Raw genomic sequence first — 23448 nt, 5'->3', positions numbered from 1 at the left:
TTGAGAAACTAAACATTTATGAGAAAGAACTTGATTGCTTTGTGATTGGTGGTTATGGTTTTTTGTATGCTAGCACAGCATATGCAGATGTTGTGGTTGAGGTAGATTTGCCCACTCCTATCATTTAAATAATAATTTTTTTTAGTATATTATTCTACACGAGCAATAGTTGTGACTAATTTTTTCGAAAATCTAAAGGGCATTAAAGTCTTATGTTGTCTCAAACCTCTGATTCGTATAGAAAAGAGACTGTGGTAATTTAGAATTTGATTGAAAGAAATAAAGTCTAGTTACAGGGATAACTGACTTGTGGCAGCCAAACGTTCATAGCGACGTTGTTTTTTGATCATTCGATGTCGACTCTTCCTATCATTGTGAAGCAGAATTCACCAAGTGTATTCACCAAGTGTTTCAATGAAAATTGAATCGATATATGAAATTCGAAGCAAAGTAATATATAACATCTTTAGCTAGAATTCGAATTCAGGTCTTCTAAATGATTCATTTTTAATTTAATTCTTTAACAACTTAAGAAAGTAAATTAACGTTTATTCATTCTCCCAACTAGATAATTTCCACATATATGAATTGAATTAGGATCGAACTTCAGACTACATGTTAAAGATATTTAGATCGCTTAACTATACAATGACATAATGACATAAGTTTAATAATTAGATTATATAAATTTATAATAAGGCAAACATGCCAAAATAAAACAACTGTGATTTTTTGAACAATATTCCAACAGGCATGATTTACATTTTAAAGGTAGTTTTAAATTTGTATGCAACAACCTACAGATAGATGAGACAAAAACAAAAAATGAAAAATAAGTTTTAGGTTAGAGTATGTGTGGACTGTGGACCACAAAATTGTAGGTGTACTACCATTGTTTAAATTAGGATTATCATTAATGTAATGACAACAAAAGCATTTCAATTCTCCTCTGTATTTTGTCTTTGTTATTAATATGAAACTATGGTTTATACATCAATTCCAATATCTTAAAAAAGATTAGTGTTGTTAAAATGTGAATGGTGGTACACCACTAGACTAGAATACTTTTATGGTATTGATGGCATTGAAATTTAAATATCCAGAATAAGGCACTGCCAATTAATATGATTTTGTTCTGTGTCTTCAGAATATGTCTATGGGAGAAGACATTGTTACCTTACCCCACAACTGACTATTTTGTTGCTCTGCTGTTGTAAGATTTTGCTGTGTTCATCAACTATTAGTTCATACTTCATAGGTAGTAGCTGATGAAAATACTGTATCATTCTCAACTACCATATGGATTTTCAAGTATCTCATACTTTGCCGATAAGCTGGCTAATTTTTAAGTTTTCTGTCGAGAATTTTATTTGGTGAAATGTTTTACCTAAATTTATTAGGAAAGACGTTTTTCGCAATAGATTTGATCTTCTTAGTTTTGTGTTTATTTTAGATTTTATATTTTTCATTTTGTATATTTTAACGACTAATATCGAGTCGTTGACCATTTTATGTAAAAAAAAGTTGAGTCAGTGTAAAACTATATTTACATTTTTTAAAAACTAGAGTGAAAATAAAATAGTATGATTAGATGAGTTGCTAGAAGTTAAATTGGATAGAGTGAAAATGGTGTTATATAATACTCTTAAAACCTCTCCCATTCAAACTACTATTTTAACATATTAAAGTACTTAATTATTCCATTACTCTAAGAAGAAAGAGTTTTGGCATAAGTTGAAAAATTAAATAGATCGATGTTGTATTATTATGCATTAGCATATCAAATTTAACTCTAATAAAAAAGTTCTCTAGATAACTTAATCTCTACTATTTTGTTCTTTATGTGCATCATTTCCAAAAATATTAAAAAAAGATATACTTGTTTCACATCAAGAAATAACAAATATACTAATATACTTTAAGATAAATTCAAGAATGCACTAGTGAGCAATGTCATTTCTAAGCAAAACCCCACATACTAAATGAGATTTAATTTAGCTGGTGAGGATTTTAATCACTTCACATTTTATGCATTGAACATACACCACATAAAAAATAAAAATAAAAAGGTTACTTAAAATCACTAGCAATACTATAATAGTTCCTGCAACTTTGGTCTATATGCAAGAATCATTTATATGTGAAACATAGGAATAATTAGTAATAAAGTTTGCAGTAGAAATAAATGTGATATCAATTGTAGGGAAGGCATGTCTATTGAAGACAATGATGGTTGGTATTGGATTTTAGTTCAATTGTGGGGAATAATTCCACAACTTTTCCCATTGCTAACATTGTTTCATGTGGAAATATGCTCTGGCCCAAAAGGATTATGTGCATGGCCATCTCACATTTTTTATACATATCTTTTGGACATGCAGCATTATAACAAATATAGCTCCTATCCTGTGGTAGATAGAGGCATCATGGCAAATTACCAGGGGCATCTTCCCCAAAAAATCGAAAGGTTAACACAAAAGAGATAATGTTATTAATTCGTGTTCGATGATACAAAACCTGTGAGAGGGTAACATTGGAAAGACATGTCACGCGAGAAGAACAAGGCGTGTGAAAAGAAATTCTCGACAAAATTTAGCCCATTTCAATAGATCAGCCCAATGGGTTGGCCTAATAGGCTTGTATTGTAGTTTGATGTTTTCTCTTCCCCCTCCCATGAATCTTTTATACCCCCAATATTCCAATTTTGCCCTTGCAGAAAAATCCGGTTCGCAGAAACCGAATTTTTTCTAGTGAAAATTCAGAGTAAATTTCGGTTTTTAGAAACCGGAATTTGTTTTCAAGGCAAAAAAAAATTTTCAGTTTCTACGAACCGAAGTTTTTTCAAGGGCAAAATTGGAAATTCAGGGTATAAAAGATTCACGAGGGTGGGAAGAGAAAATATCTTGTAGTTTAAGTTAGGCTATAAAATTACAAACCTAAATATAATCAGAAATTGTATCACCCTACCTCCAATTGGTACCACCAACCTCCCCAAATCCTCTAAATTTTAGGTTTTCTCCTCACACTTTGATCACAATTTGTACCCTTATGACATTGACCACAACTTTAATAATCTGATCATTATATTTTTATTTTTGATACCTTAAACAACAAATGGAACTTACAAGGATATTAGTTAGTAGTTACTAGTTAGCTCAATCTTATAACAAATAAAGTTCCTACCACATGGTATGACTCTGATCTCATCCTAAAGGAATCCATGGCCAAGGACAATTGTGCACAACCAATTAGAGAGAGTATTAATATATAAAAAAAATAAAATAAAAATTATGTTCTACTTTGATAGTTAGGAGACAAGAACAATTTTGTAGGTAAAACATTGCTTGAGAGACAAGTAAAACCACAAATGTCAAAAATTAGCCACACTGTGTTTAATAATGGTAACAAACTTAAACTAATTGAACTAAATTATTTGATCTGCATTAAGATTTGCATAAACTAAGAAAAAACAAATTTTCACTAATTACACTTTCATAAATGAATGTCATCACTACAACTAATTAACATACAATGCAAAGGTTTTTCAAGTAACAATTATATACAAGAACTCATGGTGATTGAGAATTTACATGTCACTACCACTTGTTATAATGAATTAATTAATAGCTACATTGGGATCATTTGTTGAATATGCTGCTGCTGCTGCTGATTTTGAATATTGCAATTGAAGCGTGAACAAGACCACACTTTGTTTTCTGATAAAGGTACAATTGGAATATTGTCACAATTGCATATTTCAATCATAGTGCCATTTGGGTCATGGAAGAATAACTGATCAACATAGATTCCATTTTCCTCTACTCTGTTCTTCACATACTCTATCTTCATTTGCTGCAGTTTATTCTCCACTGCTCCCATACTTTCACACTAGCAACAACAATATGCACATAATAAGTATATAATAATATAGTGATATAAGAATAAATTATATAGATAGATAGAGAAAGAAATATATACTTGGAAAGAAATGTGGTTGTCCTTTGGATTAATGTGAAGATCATTCTTGGTCATACTTTCTGGGTCATCTGATTGGAGGAGGTGTATGCCAATACCATAATTAAACAACCTAATCAAACCCAAAAATGCAATTAGTATTCAATTTCAATGAAAGTTGAGGAAAAATTGTATATGCTAAATCTTAAATTGCATGTAAGATTGATCATATGTTATGAAGTACAAACACGGACACCAGACTCATTGATCATATGTTATGAAGTACAAACACAGACACCAAACATCAAACACAAACACCAGACTGAATGATCGTATGCGATGAAACACAAACACAGACACCAGACACAAACACCAGACATACACATACAATGAATTTTGGCAATAATATTTAGAAAATATTAGATATATATATATATACCATGCACCATTGAAGTTGAAGGAGCTAGGCCTCTTGATAGGAAAGAAGCCAAGAACGTTGACATAAAAATCAACTGACTTCTCTAATGATCTACACACCAATGAGATGTGATTCAATGATTTGAGCTGCAAGGGATTGCCCATATATTCCTTCTTGAATTTCTTAATCAAGGCAGAACAACAAAGAAGATGAAATTAAACAAATAATTAAGGAGATTCTGGATGAAATATAATGTCGGTAAGAAGAGTATTGGGAGAATATTGGATGTATAGAATATTATGATAGAGAAACGAATGTATATATAGGGTAAGAAGAGTCTGATACTTTGTTTGGCAAGATTTGGAAGTTTCATGTCTGTATTTTGGATTTGGATTGAGACAACTGTGTCATTACACGTAGATGCGTGTTGGTGAATAAGCAATGCTTATCTGGCTTTATGACACGTAATTAATTTAGTATGTGTTTGTCTTACTTGGTCAATTTTCTTTTTTGAGCAATCAGAAAAAATCTCCACACAATAAATAAAAATAAATTGAATCTTCAAATAATTAATGAAACTAAATAAAATAAACTCACAATAATAATTTAGTACTAAATCTACAATAATTATGAGATTTTCTGGTGTTTATCTACTTTGACACAACACATGTAGAAGTTGAAAATGCATGTGAGATAAAGATTAATCTTTATGCACAGTATAAAAAAAAAATTAATCTTTATGCAAACGTGCGCAAATTCAGATGGAAGAGATGAATTTCTATGAACCAAACATTCATTTTCATTCTCAAGCTGTCAATGTCAAACACATGTTGTTTCTTTAAAAAGGGGAGAGGTTATTTCAAAAAAAAAAAATTGTGCAATTTAGGAAAATTTGAGATGTGGGATTACGGTCAAAGAAAAAATTAAGATTTAAAAAAGAAAATTTGACATAAATTTTTAGATTTACTCATTTAAAGTGAAAAAAAGTAAACCCCTTAAATGGATCAGAGTTACTTCAAAGAGAATTAGTCTCCGCAGTTGCACGCGGATGACACTTTTGATTTAAAAAAAATGAAAAAAAGTAAAGAATGATATTGTAATTACAAACTATTTATTATGTATGTACAGATAATATTAATGATTATTGTACAAAAGAAATAATATTAATGATTACCCAGATGAATACAACTACACACGAATCCTCTATATCCTAACTCCTTCCAAAACAAATCACTAATCCACCCATAAATCTAAAAAACCTCCAAAGCACAGTCCCGCAACAAAGTAAAACAACAAATTTCATAATCACCGCGAGCTTAGCTCAATTGATAGGGATATCGCACAATATGTACAGAAATTCAGGTTCGAATTCAGGACACTCCACTTATTCACCTTTAGAGTCTGTTTGGTTCGGGGATTATGGAAGGGAGGGGAGGGGAGGTGAGGGAATATTTTTAAAAAATTGTGTTTGGTTCAATTTTTAAGTGGGGAGAGGAGGGGAGGGCAGTAAAATCCCTCCAAAGACCAGTTTTTATGTCCCCCCAAATTGAGGGGATTTAGAGGGGAGGGAATGAAAGATTTGATGTTTATAATTTTATTACAATTCTTAAATTATCCTCAATTTTATTTTTAAATTCCAAAATTATCGTTTTTAAAGATGTTTAAAATTAGGTTATCTTATGTCAAAAAAAAAATCTCTATTATTGTTTACCTACAAATTACTTTCGTCCCGGATGAATTTCCTAGAAATTTGTTTGCTAAGTATTGATTATCATCTTCTTGTATTTGTATTCACTCTTGGTATAGGAGTATTCTTTTTCGTTTATGTACTACTCTTGCATTCATCCTAATTGATCGATGTCTATGTAAACTTGATTCTATACATCCATCCTAATTGATCGATGTTGTTTCTATTTGATTGCAATAATCGGTTTGTTAGTATATTGTATTTGTGATTGGATTACCAAAAGGAGTTTAGGTTCCCTCCATTTATTATCTCTCCATTTATCATCCATTTAGAGAGAGATAGACACAAGAAAAAATTTGTGGGGCCCACAAATTAGTGGGACTCACTTTTAATGGGTCCCACTAATTTTTAATGTGTCTATCTCTCTCCAAATGGAGAATAAATGGAGAGATAATAAATGGAGAGAACCTGAACTCTACCATAAGCACAATCATGTTAATAAGAACTCAATTTGATTCTGTAAGAGGAAAAAGAAGTCGCTCGATTTTGGAACATACACATGTAGGGTGTGAAACCTTGACCAAAATAAATATTAATAAATTATTTTGTAAAATTGATGATCATTAAGATAAAAAAATTGTACTAACATATGATTTGATTTCTGATATGTCTCGAAGAATATAAGAGTGTGGTTGTAAGATTATAAGAATATAAACGTAATTTATCTCCTCCCCTCACCTCACCTCTTTTGAACCAAACATGTTATATGTAAAAAAAATTACCTCCCTTCCCCTTCCTTTCATTAAAATCCCTCCCCTCCCCTCCCCTCCTTTTCAGTTGAACCAAACAGACCCTTAAGATGAATTTTCTAGCCACTAGGCTACTTGAAAAGAAAAAAAACAAATTCCATAAGCTTACAAATATGATTGTACTGATGTACTCAAAATATCTATGCGTTCAGATTTGTAGCGTTGATGACAAATAATTTGAATCTACACTAAATTGGGGTCATTCAACTCGAAACAAATAAACATTGCACCAAAATAGAAAAACAAAAAAGCACCTACCAAGACGGAAATAAAATAAACAATATTAACAACATTTTATTTTATTTTGATGCAGACATTTTATTTAACTAATGTAAAAATTACACTTATTTAATTAAAAGAAAAAGGAACAACAACTATTTTTTGAAAGGAAAAGGAACAACAACTTGTAGGGATAATTTCTTGACAAAATAACCATAAACCATCCATAAAGGAAAAAACAATGATGATTAAAATTAGAAGTTTATTATCTAGACTTACATAATAATATATTGAGTTTTTATTGAACAACGGTATAAAATTACAAATAAGTAACAAAATTTAAACTCTACTACTTCTAAAGGATGATAATTTTTTCTATAAAAAAAAAAACGACGATAATTTTTTTTCCACAAGATTAATTATTTTTTTAGAAAAAAAAAGTTTATAAGCTTCATCTAGAATAAATTGTTTGAAAAAAAATTCGTGGAAATAATTCTTGATTTAATTTTATTTATCTTACGGTTAAACTTTGATTATCGAAGCCCATTCCCTTGAAATCAAACGATTAATAAAAAAATTATGAGATATTTTAAATAATTAAGTTATTTAGTTATTTAAATTGATTATTGTGAATTTAAAAATTATGGACAATTATTTAGTTATTGTTTGTTCTTCACTTGGTCATAAAAACAGCGAGCGGGTCTCTCTTTCTCACATCACTTTGCAATTATTATCTTCGCTGTCACTAAAATCAAAACAGATTCATTCCCTCTTTCTCTTCTCAAAACTCTCTCGTAACAAACTGCACGAAATCCCTAACCCCAATTCTTTGTTTTCACGAAACGCACAAATCGATTTCACCTCTCCATTTCCACACTCACAACAACCAACAAGGTATGTATGCTCCGATTTCTTTGTGTTTTTCTCTGGGTTTCTACTTTATCACCACAAATTGTTATCATTGCTCACCAACTGTTTGATATAATTACTCACACAAGCTAAACTCTGCTGATATGCTTCAATATCATTTTGTGTTGATCTTTACATGTAATGTTCCTCATTGTTAACCAATTGATCCAACTAGAGTACACATTTGTGTTAGATGTAGTAAAAAATGAACCCACTTGGGGTTGGTCTAGTGGTGTTGGCTTGGGTCCTTGGAGGATGCTCCTCTCAAGGTCTCAGGTTCGATTCCCCGGTGCCAATTTCGGTGGGCTAAGTCCACACAGAGCAAAGAAAAACAAAAAAAAACTCCGGCTTTAAATGGGGCTCCCGCAAGTGGGCGGCGGGATTGGTCCCTCGGATTAGTCGGTCCTTTGGCCGGATACCAAGTTTTTTTTAAAAAAAAAATGTAGCAAAAACGCTTCTTTGTTCACCATTTGATCCAACTAGGGTACCCAAATTTCTCAAAAAACCCTAATCTGCAATCCCCGAGTAATATTTGAGATTCTATGTTTTGGAAATTTCTTAATAAGTCGATGTTGTTGGTACACAATGCTTAGTGTGGCAATCCTTTGTTGTGAATGGTTGGTCTGCTGTGTTTACTCTCTGATTCCAGTTTTCTGTGTTGTCAAAATGTTGTATGTGGATACCATTGTCTTTCTTTTGATATTTTTTTTGGGTACATAGACGAAACGGCAAACCATTGAAAACTCACACACACAAAGTGGAGGGAACCTCGGTCATGGCGTCCGACCTAGCAATTTCGGCATTTCTACCAGTTCAGCTAGGATTTGTGGGACTCTTTTGATATTGTTTTATATATTGCTAGTTTGCTCTCTTCTTGCATGACTGGTCAGCATTTTCAATTGTTAATAGGCATACAAATTTTATTCATTGGATTTAAATTTGTATGTGCATTTGCATGCTGATTGAATATAACATATTCACTATTTAATTGTTAACAGGTTGTCAAATATTTTATTGCCCGTAAAAAATATTCAAATTAAATATTTAATGGATAATTGGCTGGTTAATTGACCCTATAATAAATTGTAATTGTAAAGGCTTCTAAGTGTAATTATCTATTGATTACATAAACGCGTTAAGAAGTAAATGAAATTCTTGTTTTGCTATTGTAAATGAAATTCATTGCAAATATTTATTTTTCCTATTGTTTGATTATGAACTGATAAGCTCTTATTTTATTATTCAGTTAGGCTTAGAATTCAAGCACCTGTATAGTTTCAAGCCCGCATTTTATTGGCAGCTCAGACAGTGGTAGGGTTTTGTGGTATTTTTCGGGCAAACAAACTTTTCCAGAAGATGGATGAGGGCATGGAGTTGCAACTCTCCCTTGACAAGCTCCCGATCAAGCGCTTGGATTCCATTGAAGAAAACGGAATTGAACGATTCCCTCCGTAAGCTTCTTCATCTTCTTCTCATTATTGTTTCTCAACTAGTATTGAGAACCCGTGCAACACACGGAGAGAAAATCGTGGAATTATGCTATCGTTCGTAAGAATGTTGAACCCTAATTTCTATTTGCGCTTACTTTTTTGTAACTCCCTCTGTATTGTTGCAGAGACGTGGATTACGATGAAAAACGAACCTCTCTGATTAGGCGAATTGACTTCGCTTGGGCCATTGAGAAGGATGAGGAAAAGAAGAAGCAGAAGAAGAGCTCAAAGGAGCCCGCAACACCATGGCAATGGCAGGGCATGGTGGAGAATTTGCAGTTGGCTCATCAGGAGCTTTCTGTCATCATAGATCTCATCAATACTGTGAGTAGTGCATGTTTCTTTCAGCAACAAATCACTTTTTTTCACGATTTCATCTACATTTAGAAATCTTCACGACTAGTTCAATTTTATCTCCATATATGTGTTTGCAACAATGAAATAGAATTGCTTGAGGCTATTTGATTTCTGAAAAAGGTCTGTTAAAACTCCATTTGGAACATGCTCTAAAAGAAAAGAAAAGAAAAAAAAACAGTGTGGCTTAAAGAAAATTATGTTCATGTCATTCATCCAGGGATGAAATTAAGCGTTGAGAAAAGGTTCATGAATGTCAACTTACAATGCTTTAGGAATTAGCAGTCCCCACTTCATCACTCTGTTGTTAAAAAAGGCTAGTGCGGCTGCTAAAGTGGCACATTGCGGAAAAATAGAGCTCGCCACTCCCAGATAAATCGGAGTGTCGCAGCTGGGTGGAGCAGTTGGTGGGCCGGTTTCACGTGGGAAAGCAGATCGTAGCGGCCGCTTCAACCATTTCCTCTGGCAATTTTATCTGTCTCGCAATTTCCCTGCCTCTACCATCTTGCAATCTCTCTGTCAAGTCATATCTCTCCAAAGAAGAGAAGAAGAAGAAGAAGGGGAAGAAATGAAAAACTGTGAAGAAGAATGCTGAATATGGATTTAACAGCGCTTCCGCTGAAAATGACGGCGGCTGATGAGAGAAGAGAAAACTAGGGTTGGGACGTTGGCCATCTCCCTCGTTCATAGGGCCATTGTGCTAGGCCCACAATGATCTAACCTGGATCAGTTAATATCGGGTCTCTTTTTTGTTACCATTTTCTTTTTTAATATCGGGTCCCTTTTTATATAAATCAATTAATTTAAATACATAAATATACAGCGATATTAATACTAAATATTAATAATAAATATTTTTTCTTTCATATTAATAATATATTTTCTTTTATACTCCCTGTAGTCCTAATTATAAGAAAAAGTTTACTTTTTAGATTCATAGAATGTTGGATGTATTTGGTCCATATTATAGACCAAATACATCAAACATTCTATGAATCTAAAAAGTAAATTTCTTCTTATCATAAGGACCGGAGGTAGTAATACATTTTATATCAATACTAAAAATCAATTAATCATCTTTAACTTTTCATTTATATTAATACTGAATTTTTTTCCATACTTTCTCAGTCCTTAATAATATATTTATTAGTATTGGTGCCCGCGTCCCTAAAATTGCCCCCGCTCCCCGCTCCACTCCAATTTTTGGGCTGGCTGTGCCGCACCGCTATCCGAGATTGATAACCTTCAAAAAATGTCACTTGCATTCTGAGTAGCTACCGTGCTTTAGATATTGTTCAAGATTTTGTTTTCCTATGGCTCAGTTCATTATATTGGATGATATTTGCAGATTGACAATATAGATATGATGTTTTGTTGAAATTATTCTGCTCAGGTGGAAGCAAATGATGCAGTAACTGTGGCTAGCATGACAAAGCCAAAATCATTACCAAATGAAGCTTTGTCCGACCTTGCTGTATGTGCAGCCACCAAGCTTCAATGCTACCGTGTAAATACTCTTATTTCTTTCTTTTTATTCAATAAAAAAAAACAAAAAACTGTAGTATGTTTACAGTTTATTTATGTTCATAATATTAAGTTCCCCTTTTCACTGTAATATGCAATGAAGTTTGTGTACAAACTTTCTTCTCTGTGCAGAAAGTTGGGAAATATTTCAAGCAATCTGCCAAAGCTTTTGAGCAGCAGGTTGCTCGGGAAGCTAGGTTTTATGGTGCCCTTATCAGGTGATGTTCTATTCTCATCATTGAACTTTAATACACTTATTTCGGTCAATGTTGGCAAGAAATTTGAAAACATGGTTAGATCTTACATAACTATATTTCATTGCCTTTGCTTATGAAATACTTTGCCTGTATTAGTTTCATAAGCAGTCTACTTTTGAAGAATTTCTTGTTTATTACTAGCTTACATAACTTATGTACATAACTACCTAATCACATTTCCTGATAATAACAGATTGCAGCAAAACTGGAAAGTAAAACGGCAACGGCAGACATCTATAGTTCCAGGAAATGAAGGCTTCACTTTTGACCTCTTTGATAACTCATATGACCAAGGAGCTATTATTCGGTCATCGCTTATGTCCACTGTTCGTGTCAATCATGATGCAGCTGGGATGCTGGCAATAAATGTGTCTCCCGAATTATGTCATTCTCTCCAATTTGGTTTTGTCGGTGCACAACCAGATGATATGCAGAAGAAATCTAATGAAAACAAATCCCACTTACCTGATGAGGATAGCTCGGATGAAACTGGCATAGAATCTTCACGTGATGAGGAATGTGTGAAGAAAACACATTCTCTCCTTCGTGATGTACATAAAGCAATTTTCAATGAGCAGGTAGTTTTTTTAATTTTTTTTTTAGGTTTTTTTCCCGTGTCTAGCTGTCCAGTTTTCATACATAGTGCATCTCCCTGTTTTAATATGTTGCTTTTTACATGTTCTTCCAGGTGTTTGATCTGCTGAATCGCGAAGCATTTAGCGCATCTACCGGTTTCACTCTGACTGGAATACGGGAAAATTATTTACAATTAAGTTTAGGTCAAGGAACCTCTGTGTACTTATCACTAGCTTCCTCTGGTCAAGATCATCCTACAGTTGAAGGTGAACTTACCAATAATGCAGATAATGCGGTTTCACCTTTGGAATCATCTGACATATTGATGCATGATGCCCAACAAAATACCCTTAAGAAGAAAGGGCAGAATTCTAATTCTACCTGTTATGAGATTTACATTCAACAGATTTATCACGAGCATATATTTGGAAGAGGCAGCGAAAAACCAATTTCCTCTGGTAATCGTTTATCTGGTGCACAGGCAAACGATGGATCGAGTCTTCTTGGTCATTTTTCTATGTCTTTGTCTCATAGGATCTTTTCAAGTAAAATTCTTGCAGAGCTGGAAAATGTGGTATTGCTCTTTTTAATTAGACTACAGCTTCTTGTAAAGTGGACATTTTGTTTAATATATTTTTGACATCTGCAGGTCTTCAAGGTCCCATATCTCCAACTAATTTCCAATCCTACATGGTATTCTCGAGGGTCATCATGGACCCTATTCATGGAGGTTCCTCCATCTATTCTTCGTGGTTGCCAAATCAAAGCATCAGAAAATGCTACCAAGCGTCAGTTTTGGACTAAGGTTGTGGTAATCGATGATTGCATCAATGTTAAAGCAGAAGGTTCTCCTAATGTGTCAGGCCTGTTCAAGGGAAAGTCTGTGGATACCCACTCAATAAACCAATATGATTGCAACTTAGCTGATCTTCCTGTGATTATTTTGCAGCAGGTAAAAGTGATTAGTAAGAAAGGATCGCATTTATGTGGCTAATTTACATAAACTTGCAAATCTTACACATATTCATGCATGCTTATTACCTTAATTGAAATCTTACAGGTTGCTAGCCAAATTATTAATTGGCTATATCATGAAGCTCTTATGGTTGGGATAAAGGCAAACCGGGACTTCTTATGCTTGTCGTTTGAGCTGGAGCAGGGCGAAACACTCGCCCTGGTTGCAAATGTGGATCCAGAAGATAATGATGGTTGTATATCTTGGTCGTTAGTCATGGAGGATAGTTTTGCGGAGGTGCAAAAGCTTCATACCAACAACACCGACGATGCATCTGAATACAGGAAATTCCTAGGTCCCTTGTCTCTTGATTTATTATATGCTACCCTAATAGATTTAATTTCCTTTGTTAGTGGTGGCGGCGGCTGTCAATGAAGTTGTATATACTCTCTATCTCAAATAAGTAGACATTTTTGCTTATATATTTGTGACCAGAGGAAATACTTGTGTATTTTCTTGCATTGTTAAGTGGAAGAAGATCTGGGGAACGAACAATCATATATTATAAATTTATGTGACACTATTAAATTTACGCATTCTTTGCATAACTATTTTCCTTTGCATGTGTGAGAGAGATAAGGAGAATAATATTTTCTTTATTTTCCTACAACTAGTCCTTCCATTCCAAAATTTTAGTTTTACTCTTCTTAACTATTGGAAGTCAATATAATATCATAACAGGAATAATCAGATATTAATTGTGGGGGAAATTTTTGAGTCAAAAAAATTGTGTGAAATTTTATAAATTGATAAATTATGTTATTATTATTCACAAATGCACTCAAGAACTTTTCAGTAGAGACTGCCTTTAATCTCAGCTAAAGCACAAAGCTAGAAAAACTTGAACACCAAATAGTTTTAACGTTTTAAAAATCGGACCGGCGATCGACCCGACGAGACCTCTGGGTCAAGGTTTAACCGGTTCAACCGGATAATTAATAAATTAATATTATATTAAATAATAAAATAAAGTACAACTCAACACTAAGCCCTTTTATCAAAAAAAAAACACTAATTCCACACTTTAATAGAAAAAAGAGAACTTTTCTCTCCCGACCCCCCTCATTTCTTTTATACCCCAAAAATCTCATTTTGCCCATTGCGGTATGAAATTTTTTTGCCAACAAACTTCGGTTTATATAAACCGAAGTTTTTAAACATGGAAAAAAAATTCGGTTTATATAAACCGAAATAACATATACCCCCCAAAAAGAAGGAAAATTTATGTGAAAATTCGTGTAGAGCTACCTGTGGTAAATTTAGCATATCTCTCTGAATATAGGTCGTATGCTAATGATTTTTAATCCAGTGTAAAGAAGACAAAATTTACTACAAGATTGACACTGGAATTATTAAATTTCATTAAGTATAGTATGAGAAAATCTACCTACAAGTTTGAGAAACGTTTCTATAAAATGTTGTAGAGATACCTGTGGTAAATTTACCATAGCTCTATGAATATTAGTCGTATGCTAATGAGTTTTAATCCAGTGTAAAGAAGACAAAATTTACTACAAGATTGAAGCCGGAATTGTTAAATTTCATTAAGTATAGTATGAGAAAAGCTACCTACAAGTTTGAGAAAAGTTTCTGCAAAATGTTGTAGAGATACCTGTGGTAAATTTATCATAACTCTCTGAATATAAGTTGTATGCTAATGATTTTTAATCCAGCGTAAAGAAGACAAAATTTAATACAAGATTGACACCGGAATTGTTAAATTTAATTAAGTATAGTATGAGAAAATCTACCTACAAGTTTGAGAAAAGTTTATGCTCTGTTTCTGTACCAGTACCCATTATTTGGTCAAACTGAACCAATTGGATAGTTAAACCTCAAAACAAAAATTATATTTGTATTCTTGACACCCTAATCTTTCCAACGAGTGGTCGTTTACTCAAATCGGACATCGTTTAGTATTTCAAATAAATTGTGGAAGTTGAGGGTCTCATGCAGAATTTATGCAGGAAAGCTGAAAAAAAATTTGGAACACAATATTTCGGTTTATATAAACCGAAATTTTTTAGCATGACAAAAAAATTCGGTTCGTATAAACCGAAGTACCCCCAAGGGCAAAAACGGAAATTCAGGGAGTAGAAAAGAAATGAGGGGGGTCGGCAGAGAAACCATCGAAAAAAGATCTACTACTACAATGGTCCAAACCCATTTTACAACCCTAAATATAAAAGATCTATGTGCATGTCTTATGCCACTATAGTACAATAGAAATGTATAGCCGCCTCTCTCTTCTCATATTCCTCCATCTATTTCTCATGTTCTCTTTCTTGCTCTACTTCTTCTTTCCCACATTCCTCCTTATAGTTTTTCTTATTCTCTTTTATAAACTCCAACTCTTCTTCTTGTTACTTTCCTCTTTGTCAAAACACGGCCAAAAATTGTTTCTATAGTGGCACATATATATTATATTGTTTGTACTCCGTGAAAAATTGAAAGATCATGAGAATAAGAATAGAGAACTTGGATGATTTGTTTGATACTTTGATGAGAAAAAAACAGATAAAAAAAAATCGTTCCAAAAGCCAAAAAACCAGTCCGGTTTAAACTAGTTTTTCTGGTTCAGCGGTCTGACCATCAACCCGGCCGGGTCACACCGGTTTCCATCGGGTTTCAACCGGCCAGACCGGTCCAACCGGCCGGTCCGGTTTTTAAAACTATGGTTTTGACTTTTAAATGAAGCAAACACAAAGTTTTGTCATTAGTATAAGTTGAAACAATATTTCTTCAAATTTACTAAAAGAAGATCTACTCTTAAATAAAATAATATATAACTCTACCAACAATAAATTGATTCTATTGGTAAGGAATTTGAGTCGTCTATGTATGTGAATGTGATCATGAATTTGATGTTTTATTGTGACATATGAATTTCTTTTGGCATATATGCTCTCCAAATATTATTTTTTTCACCATCAGTTTAATTTGATTCGGGGGTCAGTTATGACATTAAGTGATTCCAGCCCTCTCCCGATCGCAGTTGCGGTGGATCGAACCGCGGTTCTCCCTATCAAGTTCAGCGCCAATCACCACTGAACCAACTAATGATTGGTCATGCTCTACAAATTTTTTGCGAAGAAGAGTCATGGCTAAACAGCGATAGAAATTATGAAAAAGTAATTTTTAAAATTTAGTATCATGTAATTTTAAATAGGCTTAAATATGAAAACGGTCCCTACAATTACGGCTTGTTTTGATTTTAGTCCCTGCAAAAAAAAATTGATTTTAGTCCATGCAAAATACCAAAACTTTTAAAAAGGTCCTTGAGGTGAATTTTTGGCTCACATGTCAAGTAGTTGATGATTTGGCAGATACTGACTAGGATTTTTGATGATGTGGAATTAATAATTAATTTTTATTTAAAAATAAAAAAATGGAAAATAACATGTCAAATTTTTTAAAAAAAAGTGAAAAATAGAAATAGAAAATTACAATACACTTACAAAAAAAATGTTAATATATTATTAGATTTAAAAATATAATAGATTTAAAAAAATAAATTATCAAAATAGAAGAAAGAAATCACGCAAAGAAGAAAAACACGGTTTCTATTCATCTTCTTCAAACCGCATAGGGGTTAATTTTATTTTGACGGTAAGAGGTTAATTGAAATTGAAAGTTAGGATAAGAAAGAGTTTTTGTTCATCATCTTCAAATTGTAGAGTTCTTCTTCGTGAGTTCTTCTATTGTTTGTTGTTGTTCATCTTCCTCAATTTTGTTTTGGTAATTTCGTTTTTTACTACCGGTTTTGTACAACACCATGGGTAATTGACACCCACACATAGGAAGCTTTTCTACTCTACTGAAGAAGACGAATCACCTTTGCTACTTCACATCTTCTTTCTTCTTTGCGTGATTTATCCTTCAATCACAACTTTGATTCATGAACCCTAATTTTTGCCCCTTTCTTCTTTGTCTGATTTCTTTATTCTATTTTGATAATTTATTTACCGTCAATTTTTTTTTTGATAATTTTTTTTATTTTTTTAACTATAATATATTTTTTAATCTAATATATTAACATTTTTTTTTGTAAGTATATTAAATTTCTATTTTTATTTTTCAATATTTTTTTTTTTTTAAAATCCGACATGTTATTTTTCATTTTTTTTATTTTTAAATAAAAATTAACTGTTAATTCCATGTCATCAAAAAATCATAGTCAGCATCTGTCAAATCATCAACTACTTGACATGTCAGTCAAAAATTCACCTCAATGACCTTTTTAAAAATTTTGATATTTTTCAAGAACTAAAATCAAACTTTTTTTTTTGCAGGAGCTAAAATCAAAACAAACTGTAATTGTAGGAACCGTTTTCATATTTAAGCCTTTTAAATATTATATGCATGTATTGATGCAGTATGTAGTTATCCAAATCAAAATTTCTTTTATTAGTTTTTTTTTTTTGGTAAACCAAGATTTCTTTTATTAGTTTTAATGAATGGATTTTCTTTAATTTTCCAATTTTGTTACCAAAAAAATCATTTATTTAGGGAAACAACATCAATTATTGGTGAATTGTCTAAATATTAATGGACATTCTTTAATTTTTAATTATTAAATTATTAAATTTTCATCTAAAAACCAATTTTTTACCAAAAAGAAATATTATTATTTAGGGAAACAAAATCAAAATAAATACTTGTCAAAATAAAAAAAAATAGTACTAGTAGTATTTTTCAGACATAAAACAAAATTAACTAGCAGAGGGAGATTCGAAGTTAACTCTGTCAGATATACCTTAGTTTCGTTGTCCTCTTTCGTTGTTCTTTCTTTCAGGAGAAAAAACGTTTACGCATGTGCACAACACATGCGTAACCCTTTCTTCTCTGTTTTTCTCATTCGTTAAGTTTCAATCTTTCTACACACATACTCTCTTATCAAGATCGTTTCTTTTTTCAAGATTCAGACTTCTTCTCCCCTTGCTTCAACTGGGTTCCCTCCAATTTCTCACAAATCGCTATATTATTTTTATTCAAAATCCCAATTCCTGAACATTTTTTTGAATTATTATCCCAAGACTTTTCGTTTCTGTCAAGAATTTTGGAGGGGGCAAGAGTTTTTTTTATGTTTAGCGATGATTTCTATGCCTTAATTGAATCTTATGATTCTTATCATGAGGTATTAGCTGGTACTGTTTAATTGGGAAGTTTAGTATAGATCACTGTAAAATTCTTGGAGGGATTAGATTTTGTTTCTGGGTTTTGGAGATCAAAGGTGTTTGATCTGTTAATTTGCAGAAAAATTATTGCTTTTGTTACGTAATTGTTTGATTAGTTTTTGGGGTTTAGAGGACTTGAAGGGTGAGTGAGGGTATTCTTAGATTTTGGTGGGTTGTTTGTGTAATCAGTTGCATTGCAATGTCGGGTGGAACACCGACTGGGGCAGGAGGTTTTATGAGGCAGAGACATAGTCAGGGTTATGCTAGTAGTGGTGATGACTTGGAAGATGATGCATGTTCGAGGCAGCGTAGTTTTCTGCCTCCGAGTCCTCCACGGAGGACGTGGGTTGAGATGCTAGAAAATTTTCTTTGGCTTGCTTCAGCTGTTTTTATTCTATACTATGGTGATCAGCATTCCAATTTCATATATCTCTTGTGCCATGACGATCGCATTAGAAGGTAACAATATTCTAAGTTCACTTTAATTGTAATGGTTTGAGTTATATATATAAACTGCTGCTGGTACTTCAATTGACTCAATGTTTGTTATTTCTTTAATGCTGATGTATTTAGTATTTATGATTATTGCCTTTCCAAAAAAAAAGTATTTATGATTATTGTTTTTATTGTACCAAAGATGGTGGCAGGAATTTGTTTCAAAGCCTTGATAGGTTAGCCTCCTGGGTCAGTTTGAGTGTCGAGGTTTAGCTGTTTAGGAACATGTTGAATATGTTAATTAGATAGAGCTTCTTAACTGTTATAGTCTTGCCTTACTTATGAGTTGAAGGTCTTGTCAACTGTGAAGCTCACGACATGGTGAGCCATCCCTGTTGTCGGATGTGTAGGGAACTAAGGATAACGGTCGACACTCGACAGTGATAATTTTGAAGTTTTCCGTTTTAAAAGGCGTAAAAATGAAAGGGAAATCAAAACATTATAACTAGCACATGCTTCTCATTCATTTATAATTATAATACGACAAAGAATATCTGGTTAGACTTTAATGAAGGAGTGAGTGAGATTTATATCCACCATTTAATGACAAAAAATGCACGCTTCTCGTTCATAATACGACAAGAAAATATCCGGTTAGCCTTTAATGAAAGAGTGAGTGAAATTTATATCCACCATTTACTTGGAGAAACCACGGTGTTTTGTTGCTTTTCAAATATGATGTCACCTATTCATTTATTTGTTTGTTTACCTTGTTATAGTTCCTCTAAATTTGGATTTTAAATAACTTATCGATCGATGCTCTAGTTGGTTGGAAGTGAAATTATGGGTCCATATGACCAGACCACGAGGTAGGGCATGTATGCAAAGACTAAATCATCAATCCTTAACATAAAAGCAGTTCATAATTCATAACATGATCTCCGATTCTTGGTTTAATCTTATCATCTGAGTTATCAACTTGTAAATATCTACTATGGAATATGGATACATTAAGCTAAACAGTATCCTCCCAACAGATATTTTGTAGTGAATCGATATATAATATATCATGCTATTTGACTGAACATTTCCTCTTTCCTATTATAAGGACTCGGTTTGGTAAAATATAAGATGAGTGTTTCTGTACCTGTTTGGCGATATCTAAATGTAAAATAATGAAGGAATCTTTGAATCTATTGTTGCTGTGATACTTAGAGATCTAATACTTGATTTTATATCAATATCACAATTTTCCTGATCTTCTCCTTAGTTCTATTGCAGACTGCCTTTATATCTTGGGATGATAGGAATTGGTTTGAACGCGTTGATTTTCGTTTATACAAGTATCTTGGCTTGGAGCGTTCGGAGGTTTGATGAAAAATGGGGATTAAAGAAATGGGAAATAACAAGCATCACAGTGTTGCCATTCGCCACTGTATTTGGAATCATCTCTTTTTGCTTGTAAGAGCCAACTACGTCATAAATTGTTATTTCAATTGCTTTTAACATATAATTGTTTCCTTGTTTTGCTAACTCCTTATCTTTTGTATCACCAGGTTCTCCTTTGCTTTGTGGCCAATATGGAGTTTCTTGACGATTCCTCTTCTGGTATATCAACAATTTTGTTTTCTGTTTACTAAGTTTTACTGCCAAAATTTAAAATTGTGACAACTAACTCTATGCTCTTACGGTCTGCAGTTTACACTATTCATGGCATGCATGGTAGTAATCCCTTATCTCATTTTTGGGACTCTCCGGCCTCAGTCTGATGAACTCCGTACAGATTAAGCTTTCGCGGTTGGAGTGAGGAATAGTACTGACTTAGATAAAAAGTTTCTAACACACATCAATGATTGATTGGTAGCTTTGTTATGTGGTTTGAAGTTTTGTCTCAAATTAGCATGATATGCTTTCCTAAACTGGTGCTAACAGTAAGAACTAAAATTGTTTTGATCCTTACAATTACATCAGTGTTGAGTGACGGTAACACAGCCGGTCTTAGTTGCTACAGGTAGAGATATAGGACTTGTTTGTTGGTAGGTAAAAGTGTTCAGCTCTATCAATTGTGGATGCCTTCAGTTTGATGATACCATAACAGCATTTATACATTTTCGGTTTTGTGTGTCTATTTAAAGCTGTCTGCAAACTTTTTGTCTAATGTCTGTTTGACTGCATCTCAAGGCATAATTGTGTTTCAAAAGAATTTGATAGAAAATATATTGTGTTTTAATTATGCACCAAAATTCGCGATAAGTGTCTGATAGCTTCTCACTGAAGTCTTTAAACTTGTGAGTTTTAATTCTTGTATAGGCAGTTGTTCAGGCAGTTTTTAAGACTCGTTAAGCTTATTATCAATAAGCGTTTATGTGAAGGAAATACACCAAAAGAGTGTTATAATGACTGAGTTTCTTAAAGCGGGTTTTTCTTTCTGGATTTTGAGGATGCTTGTAAGTTGATTAACTGATATAATTCGCAGCAAATGAATACTCCCTCCGGTCCTTTTTAGACAATAAGAATAATTCACAGTAAGAATAATGAAGCTGCACCAAATGGTATGCAACATTGCCCCAGGACTTGTTCAATGTGTTAGTAACCATTCTCGAATCTACATGAAGCTCCACCCTACGAAAACCATAAGCACCGACTAACTTCAAGCTTTTCTGCACCTTCCACAATTCTGCCATATAAGCACTACAACTACAACAGACCAAAAATTCATTATCCATTATTGTCACGTAAGTGGCCAAAAATTTGGAAAAACAACAAATCCATTATTAGACTTGACTTCTAAGTGAAGTAAACACAGTATATAGTTTTATGTCGAGGGATATCACAAAATTCAACAAATAAGGTTGTCACAATCTAAATTTTACGTTAATTCGTTTTGGCTAAGTGGAATCGAAACGTAGATTCAACTTGTAAACTTGTAGAGTTTACATCATATTAAAATGAACATATATAATAAATATATATATTTTAACTTATTTAATTTTAAACGTAATATGAAATTAATAATTTTATTTTAAATTTAGAAATTTAAGTGTTATGAGTATTAATTAAAGAAAATATGATAAAATTAATATATTATTAATTTTAAATAAAAATAAATTTTAAATATTGAATAATTCACACTTAATTGATTTTCTCTCATTCTCATTAGTTAAATATGACTATATATAGTCATACACATTTCAATAAAAAATAACACAACAACTATATTATCATCAATATATCTTGTTATGAAATAATATGTCTCTCATTTTTTTTACGTATTAAATATGAATCTCTTTTTTCATGAGATATTCAATATGAACTTTTTTTTATGAGATATATTCAATATGACTCTTTTAATCATGTGAGATTGAATATTATATATGATTGAAATACAAAGTGATTGTATATTTTAACTCGTATTATTTTATTTGATTTTTACGAAACCCCTATTATACTACGTGTCTTCTTTTTTTTAACAATATTTATGTATCTACTATTTATCAAATAATTTATTATATTTAAATGTCCACAAATATATTTAAGTGCCACAATTCTTAGCTCAATTGACAGAAATATCGAAATTGCTAGGTCATACGTCATTTCGTCTATCTACCAACAAAACTTATTAAATAATCGTATAAAATTTTGCAATATTATATTATTTTTATCAAAATATAATGATTACTTATTTGTTTTGTTTCTCACTTGTTTAAAACTTGCACTCCCTCTGTTACTATGTTCCTTTTTATAAGCAAATATTCTCATTGAATAATTGATATACTTGGTGTATAATATAGACCAAATAATCAGTTATTCAATCATGATTTTTGCTTATAAAAAAAAATAACAGAGAGAGTATACTACTGTAAAAAATAATCACATGTGTAAATAATTGTTACTGATGTAATTATTAACATAAATTATTATAAAAATTAAGTGTCTCTCTAGATATAGTATTTGTTTATTACTAATATGATAAAATTGAACTTTTGTTTGTACAAAAAAAAATTGAATTTTTGAATTGACTAAAAAAAATTAAGTTTTTGAATCGTTAGGTGAAAACATGCAAGTTTAAGTGATTTTACTGATTTTATAGAGAGTTAAATAGTGTAAACTCGTTTTGACTTTTCATTTTACTCAAAATGATTTTAGCTCCAATTTAACAGGAAAATCATACCTAAAAACATAGAACCCATGGAGTTTAGGATTTAAATTTAAAACGAATTTTTAACGATCTTGCCAACAATACTCTTTCACAAATAATTAAACAACACAATACCATTTGTAACAAAAAATTGATTTTTTGAAAACCCATATGAAAAATCAACGTATTTTAATTACTTTAATGATGAAGTTTTGGATGCCTTGAGTGACGGTTTTCATAATAAGCAAAAAAAATTGACGTCTTCAATAATATGTGTATTTTCGTTTGATTACTCGTTACCAATCCACGTTGCTTTCAATTAATGTATTTGGGTTAAATATAAATTTATGAGAAATTCTTTTTGCTATCCTACGTGCAATGTTTTAAAACCCGGACCGGTGATCGACCCGGTCGAGGCACTGGGTCACTGGTTCACTGGTCTGACCAGTGGGTCACTGGTCAGACCGCACAACTATTGACCCGGCT

At 32.3% G+C, this 23448-nt stretch overlaps 3 protein-coding genes across 4 annotated transcripts; 2 read left to right on the top strand and 1 right to left on the bottom strand.

Moving 5' to 3' along the window:
- Positions 1-3490: 3490 nt before the first annotated feature.
- On the bottom strand, positions 3491-4664 carry LOC123923435 (glyoxylase I 4-like). The gene is made up of 3 exons (XM_045976124.1): positions 4394-4664; positions 3979-4087; positions 3491-3888 (listed from the first exon to the last, which is right to left on the bottom strand). The coding sequence occupies exons 1-3, from the start codon at positions 4534-4536 to the stop codon at positions 3628-3630; spliced, it is 513 nt and encodes a 170-aa protein (XP_045832080.1). The 5' UTR covers positions 4537-4664; the 3' UTR covers positions 3491-3627.
- Positions 4665-7749: 3085 nt separating this feature from the next.
- Positions 7750-13744, top strand: LOC123923251 (mediator of RNA polymerase II transcription subunit 17). 2 transcript variants are annotated; one of them, XM_045975936.1, is made up of 10 exons: positions 7756-7981; positions 8717-8881; positions 9243-9447; positions 9612-9810; positions 11234-11347; positions 11497-11582; positions 11815-12199; positions 12310-12771; positions 12847-13149; positions 13258-13744. In XM_045975936.1, the coding sequence occupies exons 3-10, from the start codon at positions 9353-9355 to the stop codon at positions 13585-13587; spliced, it is 1974 nt and encodes a 657-aa protein (XP_045831892.1). In that variant the 5' UTR covers positions 7756-7981; positions 8717-8881; positions 9243-9352; the 3' UTR covers positions 13588-13744. The 2 variants fall into 2 exon arrangements, with proteins under 2 accessions (XP_045831891.1, XP_045831892.1); XM_045975935.1 differs by lacking the exon at positions 8717-8881 and having other exon boundaries at positions 7750-7981.
- A 4191-nt stretch (positions 13745-17935) lies between these two features.
- On the top strand, positions 17936-21067 carry LOC123881523 (transmembrane protein 128). The gene is made up of 4 exons (XM_045930231.1): positions 17936-18848; positions 20106-20285; positions 20381-20432; positions 20523-21067. Exons 1-4 carry the CDS (start codon positions 18589-18591, stop codon positions 20610-20612), a joined length of 582 nt encoding a protein of 193 aa, XP_045786187.1. The 5' UTR covers positions 17936-18588; the 3' UTR covers positions 20613-21067.
- The last annotated feature ends 2381 nt before the right edge of the window (positions 21068-23448 follow it).

Source organism: Trifolium pratense, linkage group LG4 (genome assembly GCF_020283565.1).
Source record: "Trifolium pratense cultivar HEN17-A07 linkage group LG4, ARS_RC_1.1, whole genome shotgun sequence".
Taxonomy (NCBI): domain Eukaryota; kingdom Viridiplantae; phylum Streptophyta; class Magnoliopsida; order Fabales; family Fabaceae; genus Trifolium; species Trifolium pratense.
Note: the sequence above shows the minus strand (reverse complement) of the source record. Positions and strands in the feature narration are given on the sequence as shown.

Excerpts from the sequence above, each read along its gene's own strand:
- LOC123923435 (XM_045976124.1), bottom strand. The coding sequence starts at position 4,536 with ATGGGCAATCCCTTGCAGCTCAAATCATTGAATCACATCTCATTGGTG. Across the intron at positions 4,088-4,393 it reads TTCAACTTCAATGGTGCATG|GTTGTTTAATTATGGTATTG; the intron begins GTATATATATAT and ends GGGTTTGATTAG. Across the intron at positions 3,889-3,978 it reads ACAACCACATTTCTTTCCAA|TGTGAAAGTATGGGAGCAGT; the intron begins GTATATATTTCT and ends TGTTGTTGCTAG.
- LOC123881523 (XM_045930231.1), top strand. The coding sequence starts at position 18,589 with ATGTCGGGTGGAACACCGACTGGGGCAGGAGGTTTTATGAGGCAGAGA. Across the intron at positions 20,286-20,380 it reads GGAATCATCTCTTTTTGCTT|GTTCTCCTTTGCTTTGTGGC; the intron begins GTAAGAGCCAAC and ends TTGTATCACCAG. Across the intron at positions 20,433-20,522 it reads TCTTGACGATTCCTCTTCTG|TTTACACTATTCATGGCATG; the intron begins GTATATCAACAA and ends TACGGTCTGCAG.
- LOC123923251 (XM_045975935.1), top strand. The coding sequence starts at position 9,353 with ATGGATGAGGGCATGGAGTTGCAACTCTCCCTTGACAAGCTCCCGATC. Across the intron at positions 12,200-12,309 it reads AAGCAATTTTCAATGAGCAG|GTGTTTGATCTGCTGAATCG; the intron begins GTAGTTTTTTTA and ends ATGTTCTTCCAG. Across the intron at positions 12,772-12,846 it reads TTGCAGAGCTGGAAAATGTG|GTCTTCAAGGTCCCATATCT; the intron begins GTATTGCTCTTT and ends TGACATCTGCAG.